The sequence below is a fragment of the Symsagittifera roscoffensis genome, chromosome 3, assembly GCF_963678635.1.
Source record: "Symsagittifera roscoffensis chromosome 3, txSymRosc1.1, whole genome shotgun sequence".
NCBI lineage: Eukaryota > Metazoa > Xenacoelomorpha > Acoela > Convolutidae > Symsagittifera > Symsagittifera roscoffensis.
This window is the reverse complement of record NC_087064.1, coordinates 19,371,377-19,388,822: the sequence shown is the minus strand read 5'-3', so window position 1 is coordinate 19,388,822 and position 17,446 is coordinate 19,371,377. Positions and strand designations below refer to the sequence as shown.

General features: G+C 34.8%; 2 protein-coding genes across 2 annotated transcripts in view; both read right to left on the bottom strand.

Annotated features, from left to right (window-relative positions):
• The window catches only part of LOC134841183 (golgin subfamily A member 5-like), a 164,072-nt gene that overhangs the window by 135,790 nt on the left and 10,836 nt on the right, over positions 1-17,446 (bottom strand). The gene's annotated exons all lie outside the window — the stretch shown is intronic.
• Positions 6,774-11,474, bottom strand: LOC134842543 (uncharacterized). Its single transcript, XM_063858931.1, has 5 exons — positions 11,144-11,474; positions 10,464-10,596; positions 8,133-8,344; positions 7,642-7,856; positions 6,774-7,366 (listed from the first exon to the last, which is right to left on the bottom strand). The coding sequence occupies exons 1-5, from the start codon at positions 11,307-11,309 to the stop codon at positions 7,112-7,114; spliced, it is 981 nt and encodes a 326-aa protein (XP_063715001.1). The 5' UTR covers positions 11,310-11,474; the 3' UTR covers positions 6,774-7,111.

Here is a 17,446-nt window from a genome sequence, read left to right as displayed (position 1 = left end):
GTATGTATGTATGTATGTATGTATGTATGTATGTATGTATGTATGTATGTATGTATGTATGTATGTATGTATGTATGTATTATGTATGTATGTATGTATGTATGTATGTAAATTGGTCATCGTTCTCTGTCTGTCATTACATTGCCAATGAGTTTTCATGAAAACAAACTTTTGCCATGTCATGATCTACTTAACAATTACCCTCCCCCATCAAGAAAGGGGCCAGTTGTTAATTAGATCAAGTTGTCGAATTTTCGGTCAATCAGAATGCAGCAGAATTCAAACTTTAAATGCAACGCTCTAGTGCTAATTTACTGCTGTTATTTATAGGGGTGGCAATTCTTTGGTAGATATCAAAAGGAGGGCAATCCTCATGTCATTTATTTTGTTTCTCAGCATGGTGAATTATTTCCCAGTAAATAATTAAGAAATGCATGTAATTTGTGTCATTGTTTCAAACTATGATTGCACGAGTTTCATATAACCATAGTTTTCTGGTGCAATCTATCTTAATGTTTAAAAATTCACTTTTTGAACTGTTTCAGCTTTTCAATCAAATTATTTTATTACAACTATCGATCCCAAATTGATTTTTTTAGAATAGCTAAAAGATTGTTCCAGCATTGTTTCAGATGCGTTTCGGTGTTGTTTTCCGTATATTTTTGAGTTTTCTTCTAATTTATTTAATTTAGATTTATATGCTCTCTATACATGCTGTAGTTTGTACCTCTATGCATGCAGTAGTTTTGTAAACGCTAAATTCGTTTCGTCTGCAGTCTTGACACTTTTTGTCACCAAAAACAAAAATACTAGCCAAACCACAGCCCTTTCAATTCAATCTCATGCTATGATAGCAAAACGGACTGTTTTAATCGAATGGGTTGAAAATTATGAATCAGTCCGGTGTCTCAGTAGTCAGGTGCTTTTTAATTTTTTTGTTGTCCATTCAAAATCAAGTACCAAAAGTAATCAACAGATAAATCAATTGATATACTAAATTGAAGCCGTTTCAGTCGTGAACTTTTTAAAAATTTGTCTCACTGTAGAGAAAAAACGGACATACATTTTTTGACATTTAACACAATTTTGAGCAAGTAGCGAAATCGAGTATCGTTCGTTATATAAAATACAACAATTTCGCAATTTGGTGGGTTTTAATTTTTATATGTTCCACTTTAAGTCAGGTTTCACAAATAATTATAGGAAAGGGTCGAGTGATAAACCAAACTAAATTTCTTTCAATCTGGATTGGAACGACATTTAAAAACTTTCGAAAATGCGCTCAGTGCAGAGAAAAACTAGATATACAACTTTTTAATTTTCATATCAATTTTGGTTGCATAAAGCAATCATTTAACGACTGTTATTTGAAAATTTTTTACTTAGATTTGAAAATATTAAAAAAATTGGTTGAAAATCATGATATCTACAAAAACTTTAAATTCAGCTTCATGTGAAGTGTTCGTGCCTTTGAAAGATTTGACTTTATTGATCACAATGGCGTTTTTTTATCATCTCAGGTTTCGATTGAAATCGGTCCTGAAAGTTTTGAAGAACTATATCAAAGTAAAGTTTGTTTTTCCGACTTTTGAAAATGAAAACGTTGAGAAATTTTGTATTCAGGTGCTTTTTAATTTTTTTGTTTTCCAATCAAAATCAGGTACCAAAAAAAACATCGGAAGAAGGCGACTGAAATAATAAAATGAGAAAAATTGATCTCTACTAAGTTGAGAAGAAACTGATCTAAAAATATTGACTTTAAATTCAATATTTACAAGTAACGCAATCGAATAGTGTTCATTATAAAAAACGTAACTGTTTTGCAATCGGAAGGGTTTTAGTTCTTTTATTTTCCATGCAAAATCAGGTTTCAGAAAAAATGATTGGAATGGATCGAGTGATACACCAAATTAAATCCCTTCCAATTTTGATTCGAACGAGATTAAAAAACTTTCGAAAAAAGTGTTCCAGTAACTTTCGAAAAAAAGAACAAGTAATTTATTTTCTACTTTCAGTTCAATTTCGGTTGCTTGAAGCAATCAAGTAATGTCAGTTTTTGTGAATTTTTTGTTTGATTTAGATTTTAAGCCTGAAAATCTTTTTTTCAATTCGTTTTCAATTTTGGTTGCATAAAGCAATCATTTAACGACTGTTATTTGAAAATCTTTTACTTAGATTTGAAAAATAAAAAAAATTGGTTGAAAATCATGATATCTACAAAAACTTCAAATTCAGCTTCATGTGAAGTGTTCGTGCCTTTGAAAGATTTGACTTTATTGATCACAATGGCGTTTTTTTATCATCTCAGGTTTCGATTGAAATCGGTCCTGAAAGTTTTGAAGAACTATATCAAAGTAAAGTTTGTTTTTCCAACTTTTGAAAATGAAAACGTTGAGAAATTTTGTATTCAGGTGCTTTTTATTTTTTTTGTTTTCCAATCAAAATCAGGTACCAAAAAAAACATCGGAAGAAGGCGACTGAAATAATAAAATGAGAAAAATTGATCTCTACTAAGTTGAGAAGAAACTGATCTAAAAATATTGACTTTAAATTCAATATTTACAAGTAACGCAATCGAATAGTGTTCATTATAAAAAACGTAACTGTTTTGCAATCGGAAGGGTTTTAGTTCTTTTATTTTCCATGCAAAATCAGGTTTCAGAAAAAATGATTGGAATGGATCGAGTGATATACCAAATTAAATCCCTTCCAATTTTGATTCGAACGAGATTAAAAAACTTTCGAAAAAAGTGTTCCAGTAACTTTCGAAAAAAAGAACAAGTAATTTATTTTCTACTTTCAGTTCAATTTCGGTTGCTTGAAGCAATCAAGTAATGTCAGTTTTTGTGAATTTTTTGTTTGATTTAGATTTTAAGCCTGAAAATCTTTTTTTCAATTCGTTAAAATCATGACACGTACCAGAAATTTAACTCAGAATCATGTAAAGAGTTTTTATTCAAAATGGGTTGTCATTAGCTGAAACTCATGAATAAAAACGTGCTTACAACTCTAGCAGAAATAATATGGTGCTACCAACCAGTCACTGTCATAAAAATATCAAAATGATCCTCTTAAGCCCAACACACTTAAAGAAGAGAAGTTTTTTTTTCAACATTTTTCAACATAATATTCTGCAGTCTCGACAAATTGTGAACCTGGCGGCTAGAGTTGATTTCAAGCAGTATGTGGAGAAGTCAAGTTTGGAGGTGGAAGTAATTACATCTTGCAGACTTGATTCCACAAAGAGTGTACTTAAAGTTCCAAAAAGAAAAAAAATTGAATTAAAAGAGAAAATAAAATAATGTTATTATGTAGTCTACCAAAAAGTGTCAAGCGGCAAGCGAATATTGAAGTGCAGAGTTATGTAGACTATGTAACTACTATGTAACTATAATACTATGTAGATATGTAGACTTCAAACTATAGCTATGAATAAATCGGGGCCTAGGAAGTTAGAAGACAAGCAAGTTAGACGGATGCTACAAAAACGAATTTGGACGGAGTTTATTTTTTACAGACCTGGCATTTTAGACGAAAAAGCTATGAGAAGAAAAAAGCCCACAAAAAGAACATAAAATGTCAATACCTATCAAAACCTTTAGTTTCAATGAACATAAAATGTCAAACTCGAATATTATAGGAGTATTTTGAATTGAACGAATTGTGTGTGAGTGACTTGTAAAGTTTTTGGCCACCGAAATTTAACTGTTGTCTGGTGCACAAATTTATTTTCTCTCACGTTCGTCTATTTTCTCACAATTGCAGTTTTGCAAAGTCGTCTTATCTCTTTTTAAGTACTTCCGTCTAATTTGCTTATCGTCTAATTTCAACCCCCGCATATATCGCAACTAAATCCCGTCAGTCGCGTCAGGCGTGCCCGTTTGTGTATCTACCAGAAGTTTCCGCGACATCAAGTTATGTGTTTCCGTAGTTGTGTCAAAAAACTTGACTTTGAAGATTGGTAATCATTTTTTTTTTATTACACTGCCAATTTGTTTTCAAGAAACAAACTTTTGCCACGTCATTTTATTTGTTTCTAAGCCTGATGAGTGGTTTCTTAATAATAAATTAACAAATGTATGCAGTCTTGCGTAATGCTTAAAAAATATTTTTTTGAGCTGTTTCAGTTTTTTATTCAATTTGATCTATAGTAACTTTCGGTCCCCATTTGATTGTTTTGAAAGTGCTTAAATATTGTTTCAGCGTTGTTTCAGCATTTCGGTGTTTTTTGGCCTAATTTTGATTTTTCTGCTAATTTAACTCATTTAGATTTACATGCTCTCTAAACATGCTGCAGCTTGTACCTCTATGCATGCAGAAGTTTTGTTAACGCCAATTTTGTTTCGTCTGCAGCATTGACAAATTTTGTCTGAGCGATTTTCACCAAAAACAAAAGTGCCAGCAGGGCCACTGCATCCCCAATTTAACGACCAGCTGTGTTGGCAAAACAAGCAGTTTAAAAAGGGCTGAAACCTATGACGCGTACCAACAACTTCATCTAAAGTGTTCACGCCATTGAAAGAGTTGACCTTATTAATCAACGTGCCAGTTTTTCTGTTCAACCCAGCTTTCAGCTGAAAATGGCTCTTTGCTTTTAAAAACATGTTTGATTCTACTTACTCAGCCCGGGTCAAATTTTTTTAATAGATTTTCCGACTTTTGAAAACGAGGATAAATTAGTGTTCATGTGCTTTTTATTTTTTTTGTTGTCCTTTCAAATCAGGGACCAAAAGTAAACATCGGAAAAAGTCGAATGATAAACTAAACAGCTGCCTTTTCAGTCGAAAACGACTTTAAAATTTTTTTTAAGATCTTTTCTCAGTGTTGGTAAGAATTTTCATTTAAATTTTGAGCAAATAACGCGATCGAGTAACGTTCGTTTTATAAATTTTAAATAATTTGCAGAATTTTTTTTGGATTTTCGGTTCATTTTTGGTTGCTCAAAGCGATCAATTAACGACAGTTTTATGAATTTTTGAACTGACTTCTGAGCTTGAAAAGTTAAGTCATTTTGAGTAAAAATCATGACACGTACGAAAACTTTAATTTAAATTTCAGGTAAAGTCATCACGCCGTTGAATTATTTGAATTTCATAATCAACGTGGCGGTGTTTTTTAACCGCATTTTCAATTGAAACCGGGCATTTTGAAGGATATTATTCGAGTAAATTTTGTTTTTCGACTTTTGAAAACGAGGAGAAACTTTATATACAGGTGTTTTTAGTTTCTTCTGTTGTCCCCTCACAATCTTGTACCATAAATGAAGATTTCGTAAGCGTCTTCGAAAAGTTTCCAAAATTTTGTCACAATGATTAGAGAAAACAAGATTATAATTTTTTGTTTTAATTCAAGTATGAGCTAGTAACGCAAACAAGTAACTTTCGTCATCTGGAAAATAACTAAGTTGCAAAAAGGTGTGTTGTTTTGTTTTCCTTGCAAAATCAGTTACCACCAAAAAATTATCATAACGCGTTGAGTGATATACCAAATTAAATCCCTTTCTTTCGTGATTCAAACGACTCTAAGAGTATTCTAAAAACTGTCCCAGTGCAAAGAAAACTTTTTTAAATAGATGTTTTCAGTTCAATTTTAGATAAGTTATGCAATCTAGGACTTTCTCGAGGGTGGGGACGGATTTTCAAACAATTTTCGAATTTTTGTTAATCTGTGTTTTAGGTCGACCAAATTGGTTCTTCGAGCACTCCCGGAACACTATATGAAGAACCTTATTTTGACTGAAAAACCATGCATCACAGGCAAATTTCTGAAAAAACATGTCAAAAAGCCGTTTCTGGGCACTTTTTGGAAAAATTTGATGATTAAAGTTGTGTTTTTTTTTCAGCGCCTGCTGCCCTTCAAAATTAGTTTATATTGGCGCCCTTATTAAAGTTATAGGGCTGGCTGGCCTAAAAATGATTTCATAAAATAATATCGAAGGGGGACCCTTTGGTTGGTGAGGTTTGCAAATCGCTGAGGAAGCGTACTCATCCCTCCCTAAATCCTCCCCTTGCTCGAATTACTGTACTCGAATTACTGTACTGGAGATGTTGCTCAAATTCTGCTCTAGCACCGTTGGATTAGGATACCCAAAATTTTCTGACACGTAGCACAGAGAGTTCTAGTCATAGCATTTCTACAAGATATTTAGATGCATCAAGCTAAAACGTTAAAACAAAAAATCCATCCCAAAAGACTTTCAGATTTTTAATCAATTTTAATTTAACTTTGCATTAAATATATGTTATAGAGAGAAGGACTCAAACCAACTGAGGATAAATAAAGGAAAGCTTGGTTATTTTTTGCGGAACTGTCCTATACTTTAATCACCGTGTAATGCAGGGGCGGATTTAGGAGCGGGGACGTCCTTTTCTTCTCATGGATTTGACCACTTACCGACCAAAAAGGTCCCCCTTTGAACTATTTTCAGATATCAAATCTTCGCTGACAGACCCTAAAATATTTCTAAAGGCGCCTTTGGCACCAATATATACTTATTTTAAGGGGGGGGGGGAGCGAGCGCCGAAATTTTGTGGTAAAATTTTTTTCAAAAACTGCATAAAAACGCCTTTTTGGCCTGATTTTTCAAAGTTTTGCCTGCGGCTTAAAAACTTCAAAACAGGAATTATTTGCTGCTCTGGGAGAGCTCGGAAATTCAATTTAGTCGACCTACAAAAAAAGGTCGAGAAAATTTCGAAAAGTTTCTGAAAATTCGCCCCCTCCCCTCGACCCCTCGAGAAAAATCTAAATCCGCCCCTGGTTAAATGTTTATTTATATTTATATTAACAAGCTGAATTTTTATCATTAAAACATATTTTCCAAATTAGTATCAAAAATTAATTTTTATTAAATGAAGAAAAAACGATATGCATATACATAAGTTTTATAACCGCAACATTTTAATTGCAAAGAAAAGCAAAAGTTGCTAGTTTTTTGAATGATAATACTTACCATAACGGTTCTTCTTAGTAAAGTTTCTCACAACCAATTACTCTTAGTTTTGAATAATCAGTTTTATAGCGTCAGTTTTATATCATCAGTTTTATGTCATCAGTTTTGTTGCATCAGTTTTATAGTCAAGTTTTATAGCATCACTTTTGCTTCGTTCAGAAGCTAACTTTCCGTTGTTTTTATTCCAGACTCGGAGTTGGCGGACTTGAAAATTGTTTTTACCCCTTCAATGTCCACTCTTAGCTCAGAATTTTCCTCCTCTCTCTCTTCTCCTTGGCAAATGAGCCTTCCAGACGACTCCGAGGATTTTTTGAATCTCTTACATCCCAGACAGACAAGCGCCACCAAAATTATAGTAGCTAGGGCTATCACCCCCAAAGCTATAGCTGAGACCACCGCCAGAGTTCTCCATAGGCTCTAAAGGCAAACAATTAATTAGGTGAAACAATTATCCTCCAGCAAACTATTGTAGCTTGGTAGCGAGTATCCATCTCAAGAAAAATAGTTACACTTCGTTTAAAAAATCCGCCATACTGGTTTAATTTTTGAATCCGCTGCGACCAACGAGCTTTTTTTGCATCTTCAGCTCTTGACTTCTACAATTTCGACCTTTACTATTTGCTTTTTTTGAATTGTTTTCATTAAGATTATTTCGCACAATATTATTTTTGAAAACCTAGACTGAATATCACCTTTTCTCTGTCTTCTGGTGAAGTAGGATGATGAAAAACAGCTTCACTGTCATTGAATGCTTCGAGAGTGAGCAGTTTGCAGGTCCAGGGGTCCACTTGCATGTGTTTGACTGGCAGAGTTGACAGCTGCACTGGGTTTCCAGGGTACTGCACTGGATGTGAGTGGAGACTTGGCGGAAGAGGGACCATCACAAGCCAGAAGAACACGCTATGGTCTGCAACAAACGATATGGCTCATCTTAACGCTTTAATTTATCTTTGAGATTAGTTCTGGGGGGTTACCAAATGTGTCTAAGATAGGACTGGAAAAGGCTGCACCAAATTATGCATAACTTTTGAAATCAATTAACTTAATATTTTTTGATGAAACAAGTAAATATTTTGTTGTCCCATATCGAAAAAAAAATTGAGGTTTCTGTCAATACACGCTTGTCATAATGCAAAATTCAAAAAAAAGGCCGAATGAAAAAAAAACAGATAACTTCACAAACATAGTCGGAGCTTCTGAATAGTTTCGGCGGTTCCCATCGGGAAGCACATGAGCAAATCTTCCAGATCGGGACCCCCGTTGGCTTCGCGATTCTCATTGGTGAACATGAACTCTGCCATGTGACTGCCAATCAGGAATCCACTGGTCGTGTCCTCTATTGACACTTCGACTTTCAGGCCTTTCAATAGCGACCACTTCTCTCCTCTCACATTCCTGAAACAAAAAAATCTAGATAAAATCTAGATAAAGAGTCTTAGATAAAGTTCATAAAAGGACTTTCCACTTTGCACAGATTTGCCGGATTTCAATTTACAGAGAAATAGCAAAAATTAAAAAAAAAATTGCAGTTTTTTGTACAATTACTTGCAGAACGAGGAGAGGTGAATCTTACTGACTCGCTGAATCTTGATTGCTACGTGGCTTATGCCACGAACATCGCGAGTCAAAATTGGTGTCCACAAGAAGTACGTCACAATTTTGCGCAACCAAGATTTTTATGCACAATCAAAAAATACGCCGTAACTAAGAAAATTAAACCAGACTTTGTTGAGTGAAAACAAAAAACTGTTTCTGCTTTTTTGAGCAAAAGAAAAAACAAAAAAAATACGGTTTTTGAGCAAAAGAAAAAAGCAACCAACTGAACTCAGCGCGTCCCAGCAGAGATATGTCGTGAGTTTGACCAATTGAAAATGCGGCGGGGCAGTAAAATTAAAGTTTTTGTGGTGATGCCACACAAGATCAAAAATATAAGCTTAAACTGAAAAACATGGTGATGAAACTCATTTTTAAAAATCATTGTACAAAATAATGCAAGGATCTTATAAAATTCTTTTGTGCGTTCTTTTGTGTGCGTTCGAGCCCTCTGTCAATAAAATTCACGAACAAATGATGCCCACAAAATGCCGACAAGTGGTTTTTGTTATTGGAACCCGGAGACAAACGTGTTCTGGCCTTTTCAGTGGATTCTAACGAATGTTTCTGAATTCCACAGCTTTTCATCGGATTTGTTTTAAGCTTTTAATCTTATGCCGTTCACTTATCTTTTTGTTGCTGGATTCCGCAGTTTTTGAAAAACAGTGGAATCCAGCGACAAAAAAAAAACAATTAACTGCGGAATCCAATGCCAAATTACAGAATCCAGTGACAAAAAGAGTAAACTGAAAAGGAAACAATTGACAAACGGTAAGAATCAGCGACTTATTGCTCAATTTGCTCCTAATTCCAGTACGCATTTTTCTGTGGAATCCAAAACAAGCATTCCATAGCATTTGTGTCCAAAATCTGCATTGCCACTGGATTAAAAAAAATTTTGACTTCAAAGAGTTTTTAAAAAAATATGTGGAATCCAACACAAGTTAAGTGGATTCCAAGGGCAGCGTATCTTTAATCCAAAGCATTACCAAAGTAACCAAGAGCTTGGTGTCGTATTTTTTGTGCAAATAAATATTTTCAAGGGAAAGTGATTTGAATATTTTTTTGAATGTGTTGAATGCATGACCCGGGTTGACCAAAAACCCTTGTTCGAGAAGGTCCTATCCTCGAAGGCAAGGTCGGAACAAAAACTTTGCCCGACGCCAGGTTGAGGAGAGAGTTAGTGGATGGGAAAAATCAAATCATCGTTTTTTGAGCTTGTTTAGTTATTTAATTTTTTTGAGAAATGTTTCTACAAGTAAATCGTTTGTCAATTATAACAAAAACTGATTTCTGAGAAAAAGTTACGTCGATTTTATTTTTTTGTCAGACATCAGTTTAACTAATCATTTGAGATTGGTAAACGACTTACATGTAAAAACATGTAAATCGTTTACCAATTATAAATGATTGGTTAAAATGATATCTGAGAAAAAATGAAGTCGACGTTACTCTTTCTCAGAAATAAGTCTTTGATATAATCTACACACTATTTACTTGTCCAAAAATTGCCAAAAAAGTTGCCAGAAAACAGTTCATGACTAGAAAGACGGGTTGGTACAGGTAGCCCAACAATAAATGAAGCTAAAGGCCATTAAAAAAACTATTAAATTTGTAGCAAGTAAACCATGATCTGGTGACTTATTTTTCTGTTCGAATGATTTGCAGTGGCCAACTTTTTTTTTTTTGAAAAATAATTTGAACAACCTTCAAAGTTTTTTTAATCCGACATTTTTCAAAAAAAAACCTTGCTTGAAAATTTTTTTTCACAACACTATGAGCGTTTGAGTTTGCGAGACGTTAAGATTGATATATTTTCTCTTTTTAGATGTTCAAAAATAAACTTATCAATGTTGTTTGCTATCGACATTCTGTTTCCGGTGAAATTTTTTGAGACATTGCTAGAAGTGTTGACGCTTACTTTGGCATAAGCCCATTGATGCAGATTCGGTCCATCCCGTGATCTATGAAGAGAGATTGCTCTCTGAACCGGACTTCTGGAGGTGCCACATCTCTTCCTGTCATTTCACGCAGACAACGGTCTCCATTGAAGCCTAGATAGAGCAGCAGTCATAGACTATCTAAGCTTTAAAGTTCCAAAGTCTCACGGCGTTCTCGCGATGAGATGTCATTTGGTTGTAAATTAACTGAATTTTACGGTGAATGGAATCTATATAGCAAACAGTTTTTTATTATTTAAGTTTTACTATTTTTGTCCTTAAAATTTTTTTTGTGTTGTCTTGGACGCAAATTTTTTAAAGCTTAATCTGATTTTAATTACATTAAGCATTTTAAGTTTTCGTTAAATTTATTGCTTTGAGACTCGTTCGTAGCAAGCTTATTGAACATTTTGGCAAAAAGAAAGTTTATTGACCAGTTAGTGATCCTTACAGCTAACAAGGGTGACCACTAGCATTAAAATTCATCCAATATGACCCATTGTTTTTTCATGCAGCAAAAAAAATCAAAAACTATACTGCAAATAATGGCTCTGGTGCCATTAAGCTAGACGTTAAAAAGTAAGTTCTTATGATAGGCTGATGAAAAGGCTGCTTGGGTTTTACTTGAAGCCAAAATGTATAAGATGACAGGTGTACTCACTGTCACAGCAAGTGGTGTTTTTGTAGATGCATGTACTGGACCAGCTTTTGTGGTGAGCACTAGTACACTCTAGCTCACCAAAAACCAAAGGGAGCTGAAAAAAGTGGCTGAGAAGCGTGAACAAGGCAGCTCGGATCAGTTTGATGAAGCAACTATTTAGGGACATTTGAACGCTTAAGTTATATTTGTATCTTATCAAAAAGGATGAAGCTGTTTGTTTTAGTTATATTTTGTTTGATTTTGAGGTTTGTTTTTAATCAGAGAGAAGAATTGAATTATGATATCTTTTTTCTTTTCAGGCTATCTACAGTTCTTGTCTGTCGACAGGTCCGTCGACATTCACACCGCATTATGGCTTCAAATTACAATCGTGACCAAGACAATACCATCACGACTATAAAAGTTGCCGGTAAAATTACATGTGATGTAATTGCAGCAAAATCGCTGCAAAACTAGAACTGCAAATTGATGACAAAACATGACTAAAACTGTCGTGCAAAAATCGGATCAAAAAACGTTCAAACTCTGTCGTAACTCTGTGATTTTCCGCTAAATATAGATTCTGTTCAACAGCCAAAAAAAACATGGATGATATGACTAAAAACCGCGACTTGTAATGTCCCATACCTGACTAGCAATAGTAACGTTCGGTTTTTTACGACTCGCGATTTGCTTTAAATGAAACTTAATATAAACAAAGATTTTAGATCGCGTTGACAATCCCCCTTATGGTACCTAGAAATTAAAAATCACATGCACGAATACTGAAGAAAGTATTGTCGACCGAAAAACTTTGTCGACCTTTTTTAGGTCGACCAAATTAATTTTTGAAGCTTTCCCAAAGCAGTACAAAGACCCTGTTTTGGCCAAAATTTCTGCTCCGCGTTTTTAGGCACTTTTTGGAAAATGTTAACCAAAAAATCGCGTTTTTTTGGCGCGTGCTCCTTCATCAAAATTGGTATATATTGGGGCCAAAAGGCGCCTTTAGAAAAATAAAATTTTAGGGTCCTTCACCAAAAATGGATATCTAAAAATAGTACACCCTTTCGGTCGGAAGGGGGTCGAATCCCTAAGGAAAAAAACATCCGCCCCCCCCCCACCCCTAAATCCGCTCCGCCTTTGTGTATATACCTTTGCGTCTAAAACTTCGAAATTTTTCACAGATGAGTTGATACAAAAACAAACAGCTGTACATAATCAGCAAACTGTTTGTTGCTACTTAGTTTGATTCTTTTTCTTGGTAGCCGCACCAAGAGATACAGCAGAGCGTTAAAACTATAATGAATGAGTTCGATGAACTCAATAATGAGGATAAAGAAGAAAAGTTAAAACTAGGCAAAGACCAAGCGAACGACTTGTATTTCCTAGGAAGCTGGATTGACCAAAAAACGGACCTGATTATCAAAAAAAAAACAAGTTGGATGTGTACGGGCCAGAGTAAAAGTTAGAATAAATGATGGGGATAACAAAAAAGCAACAAGCTAAAATTATCGAGGACTGTGTAAAAAGCGGCTTGCTTTTCGATTCTGCGCAACGCACTTGGTACGATAGTGATAATAAGAGCAACCAATCGGAATTGAGCTTCCAATCACTACCGCCACTTATGCGTAACAAAAAGCCTTCCACTTATAGATATGCATGAAAAACGTACCAAGGACATAGGAAACTAGCTGGTTGAAATTATTTAGATAGAAAGTTCAGAAAAAACTACTAGAACGCATCGAACATGTGTTAAGAAGGCCCAAGCCCGACAAAAATTGCAGTTTTTATGATTAATGCATCTCATTAACAGCTGGAAAATCCGTTACCTCGCCGCATCGCCAATATTAAAGCGACTAGCCAATCAATGAAGATGAAGAAAACAAAAAAAAACTGGCAGTGTATTGAGACTAATGAAGAGCGTGGTTGCCGAAGAGCGTGAACGGCGCGACAGTAGCGTGAAAGTTTGACTTCGCTGCATGCTGTGACAGACTATTATAATTTCAGTGCAGCACGAATGGGACCAAGCTAAAATCCTCCTCCCCAAACACGTTTAGGGGGAGGATGTTAGCTTGGTTCTAATTGGGAATTTTCTAAGAAGGCTGTTCCCTTAATCTAACTTGGTTCTAAGAAGGCTGTTCACTTAATCCCACGAATGTAGCGGTGTACGTATTTGTTACAAATATGACACAAGGCGATACTCTGCAAGTTTGACCGTGGCCTTGAAATACTAAATGTGTTGTCAACAGACGAAACTTTGAGAAGACAACAGAAACGGATTAACGTAAACAAACCTGATTTTTTTTCCTTTACATAGAATAGAGTAGATAAGCTTAGTTTGGTAGCTGAAATTGGTACCGCGACAACTCGAAACAAAAGACCACTCGCAAAATGAGACAATTCGAAAAAACTTAAGAAAAAGACAACTCGTATAAAACTCGGCAGAAAAATAAATTTCCCTTTAATCTAAACGTGAAACAAAAAAAAACGCTAAAAGATCAAAGCCTCTGAGGCGTCAAAATTTCTTTGGTTTAAAGTGGTTTTACAGATCAAAGTTACATGAAAGAGTTTTCGGCCGTAAAAAAAGATAACTGATTTGATAGTTTTTAGGAGTTTCTGATATCCTTTGTTGCAATTGTTTATATTTCAGAATTTTATAAGGCTTTTTTTCGGAGCTGAGCTGAATAAGACGATTTTGGTTAAGCTTTGCTCGTTCCTTATTTGCTGAATGAACTTTGATACAGTGGGGTGAGCATAACCCATACCTAATTGAAAAGCTCTATGCCATCTTTCGACCGAACTGTTGGTTTTTGACCAATGGAAATGGAACCAGCATTGTTGAACTGGTTCCATTTAGCTGGTTTGAAAGCTAGATAATTTCATAGAATTCCACGTGCATATTCCCCCACACAAATTTTTTCGAAAAAATTGGCATAAAATTGGAGCTGATTATTCTCAATTCTTGTTGCGTAGAGAGCTTCTAGTGTCAACTTCATGTCGCACTCAGGAAAGAGAGCCAGCGAAATGAATCATTTCACTTTCTTTCTAAAGTCTTTGTCTTTTTTGTATTCAACCGCCAGTCGTAACTGTTGTATTTTATGCACTTGGTGGGCGCAAAACAAAAAGCACCCTTTTAGGACGATGTGAAAAATTCCGATTGGAAAGCAGAATTTGCTGCTTTTTCGAAATCAATAATAATTTCTGTTGGCTCTAACAAAATGTTAAAATAACGTAACACATGAAATGCTTGTGACATTGCTGTTGAGTTTTGCGTTGCAACAAAAAGTGAACCATTGCGAGGGCGCAGTTAATTATAACAGCATATACAGTATACAAACGATAGAATAATGAGGGACAACATTTAAATGAGGGCCAAGTTGTGTAACGCTCAAGAATGTCCAAAATTGCCTCAGCAGTGAACACAAGAATTTGGTCGCAATCCTCCGGCCCCGAGCCATGAGTCAAAAATTTTTCCCCTTAGAGTAAATTGAAGTTTCATAGGTCTTTGGTTCAACTCCAAAGTCCATTTCTCGCTGAATCGCTCTTGCAACCGAAGTAAACTTCCGCATGTTTGCTGCGCACTCCTCAGAAACGGTGCTCATTACTTTTCGATAAGTAGATCCGGGATAATATTGCTCGTTTTGCGTCTTTTCTTTTTTTTGCATGGCACTAAAACATTTTGGAAAATTTACTTTTTACCCCCAGAAGTAGTGCAAGTAGTGAGGACTATTTTTTGAAAAAATTTGTTACAATTATTTTTTTTTTACATTTCCCCATTAATTTTTTACTGCAATGCACGTTTAAAGGTCATGCTTTTTCACCCTTTTTTGAATCGAACTTCTTGAAATTTCAAATTGCGAAAATGCAAAAAAATTTAAGACACGAGTAGAAAACTTACTTTTCAACTTCTCGTTCATGAGGCAACATTGAATATAATCAAGGTCTTGGACTCATTTTTTGGCGTTGAACGAACAACAAAAGACTCATATCTTTCCCCAATAATTGCTTTGAATTACGTATAAAAGTAACTGATTCTTAGTGGAAGGTTACGGGTCTTAGTTTAAGGGTAATTAAAGCGTTTTGCGAGTTGTACTTTTCTTTGCGAATTGTTCTTTGTTGCCGTGTTACGTTGTCGTTCGAATCACGAGTAAAAGGTTTTTGATATGATATATCACTCAACTCTCTCCGATAAAGATTATTTGTGGAATCTGGTTTTGCGTGAATAACAAAAAGAAGAAAGAACTAAGACATACCCAAATACAAAGTTCCTCCACACTTTTCAAATGGTCGGAAGAAAGCGAAGTTTTCTGCGGAACCTGCTCCAGGTTTTCGCGGAGTCTACTCCAGGGGTCCGGATAATATCCTCAAATAACTAAAATGTGTTCTAATTTCTAATATTATTTTTGTCCACTTCTCTTTATGGGTCAAAAATCACTTTTTCCTGTTTTTTTTATATTTAGGATGCAAATGCGCTGAGCGGATTGAGTATCGAAAATATACAATCTCTAAGAAAGTTGAGAAGCAATAACTCTTTCCCACATACAGACATGTAGGTGTGAATAAGGCTAACTACCTCCTTCTACCATGCTAACTCAGTCGTAACACTACAACTCTCGAGTTGTTTTGTTTTGCGACTGATATTTTGTTGCGAGTTGTCGCGGTACCTTTTGATCAAAAATTTTAGCTCAACTGGTGCTAAAAGGTGCTCAACTCTTTTCAGCACGAAGTAATTAAACTAGAAAGTATAAAGCAAAAAATTTTGTAGCTTCTGAGCTTAAAGTTATTTAGAAAACAAGAAAATGTGCAAGGATCAGGCGCGGATCTAGGAATTTCCCAATCCTTTTTTTAGTCGATCAAATTGAGCTCTCCCAAATCACTATAAAAACCCTAGATTGATCAAATGTTCTGCACTGCGGGCAATTTTTTCAAAAAACAGGCCAAAAAGGGCGTTATTATGAATTTTTTGAAAAATTTTTTACCAAAAAGTTCTGAGACATTACTACAGTTGAACACAAATCAATAAATTCAGTTCAAAATTTACAGTATAAAACACGGAAACAAAAAACTGGATACTTAGACCCTAAAAGATAGCATCAATGGAGCTTATATGTATCTAACTTTCTTTTTGCAGAAGCTAAACAGGCAATCGTCACCTCAATTTGCAGAATGAACTTTTGATCTTCAAACGCTAGAAAACTAAAAAACCAACCCTATAACAAGTGCGCCATCAAGATTTTAAACAAACAAATGAAAACCTTTTATCTGAAATTACTTTAAGCAATTTTTACAGAGGTTATAGAACGTCTCACTCACCAATGCTATTTACTTTCGAAAGCAACAGTTTGTTCTGTGCTCATTTTAAGACCTTTCTAAGAGATTTGACACAACCGATCATAATCATTTGAATTAAAAATTGAAGTATTTGAATTATTTTTACGGTTGATATTTTTGTTCCGACTTTCGCAACGAAAGTAACGGAATATTTGTGCTCGGGCTGGGTTTTTTTCTTCAGACGAATTTCGACTTTTTAACTAGCCATTTTTGACGGAATTTTTTTACATCATTCGAAAAGTATTGTTCCTCAGCTTTTATTTGAAAAGATTTTTTACCTGTGATCATTTTTCGCAAAGTTATGGGGGTTAAAAGATTGCCATTTTGGCCAATATGGGACAATTACCGCGCGATATATTTTGCGCTATTAACGCGTAAGCGGAGGTTTAATTCGTCTTGAAAATGTTCCAAATTAGTTAAAGAAAGCTTATTTGCCAAATTGGTGGATTAATGTGAGCGAAAACTATCACTTTGTAGTTTATATGGCGTGTGGGGCATGATTTTCACAAAATTCTCAATTTAAAAAAAAATTAAATTTTATTTTATTACATTTAATTTGTTTCATGTTATTACTGCTCAATAGACCTTGAAAGGCAGTCGGAATATTCAGGGCTTCAACCTGACACGAGCAGTCTTGCTTTTCAGGAAATGATTGTGAAACACAAAGAACTAGACTGAATTTAGTTTCAATGTGGTGTACCATGATACTGTGCTGCGGCTTTTTGTTTTCAGCCTGTACAACAGTGACATAAGTAACAAATTGAACAAGACTGCTCGTATCAGGGCAAAGCCTTGAATGTTCCGACTGCCTTTTAAACTCTATCGAGCAGTAATAACACGAAAAAACTAAATGTAAAAAAATGATTTTTTTTTAATTTGAGATTTTTTTTAGAAATCATCACCTCACACGCCATATAAAGAACAAAAGAATAAATTTCGCTCCTTGTAACAAATCAATTATACTAAATTAGCTTCTTTCAACCAATTTGGAAC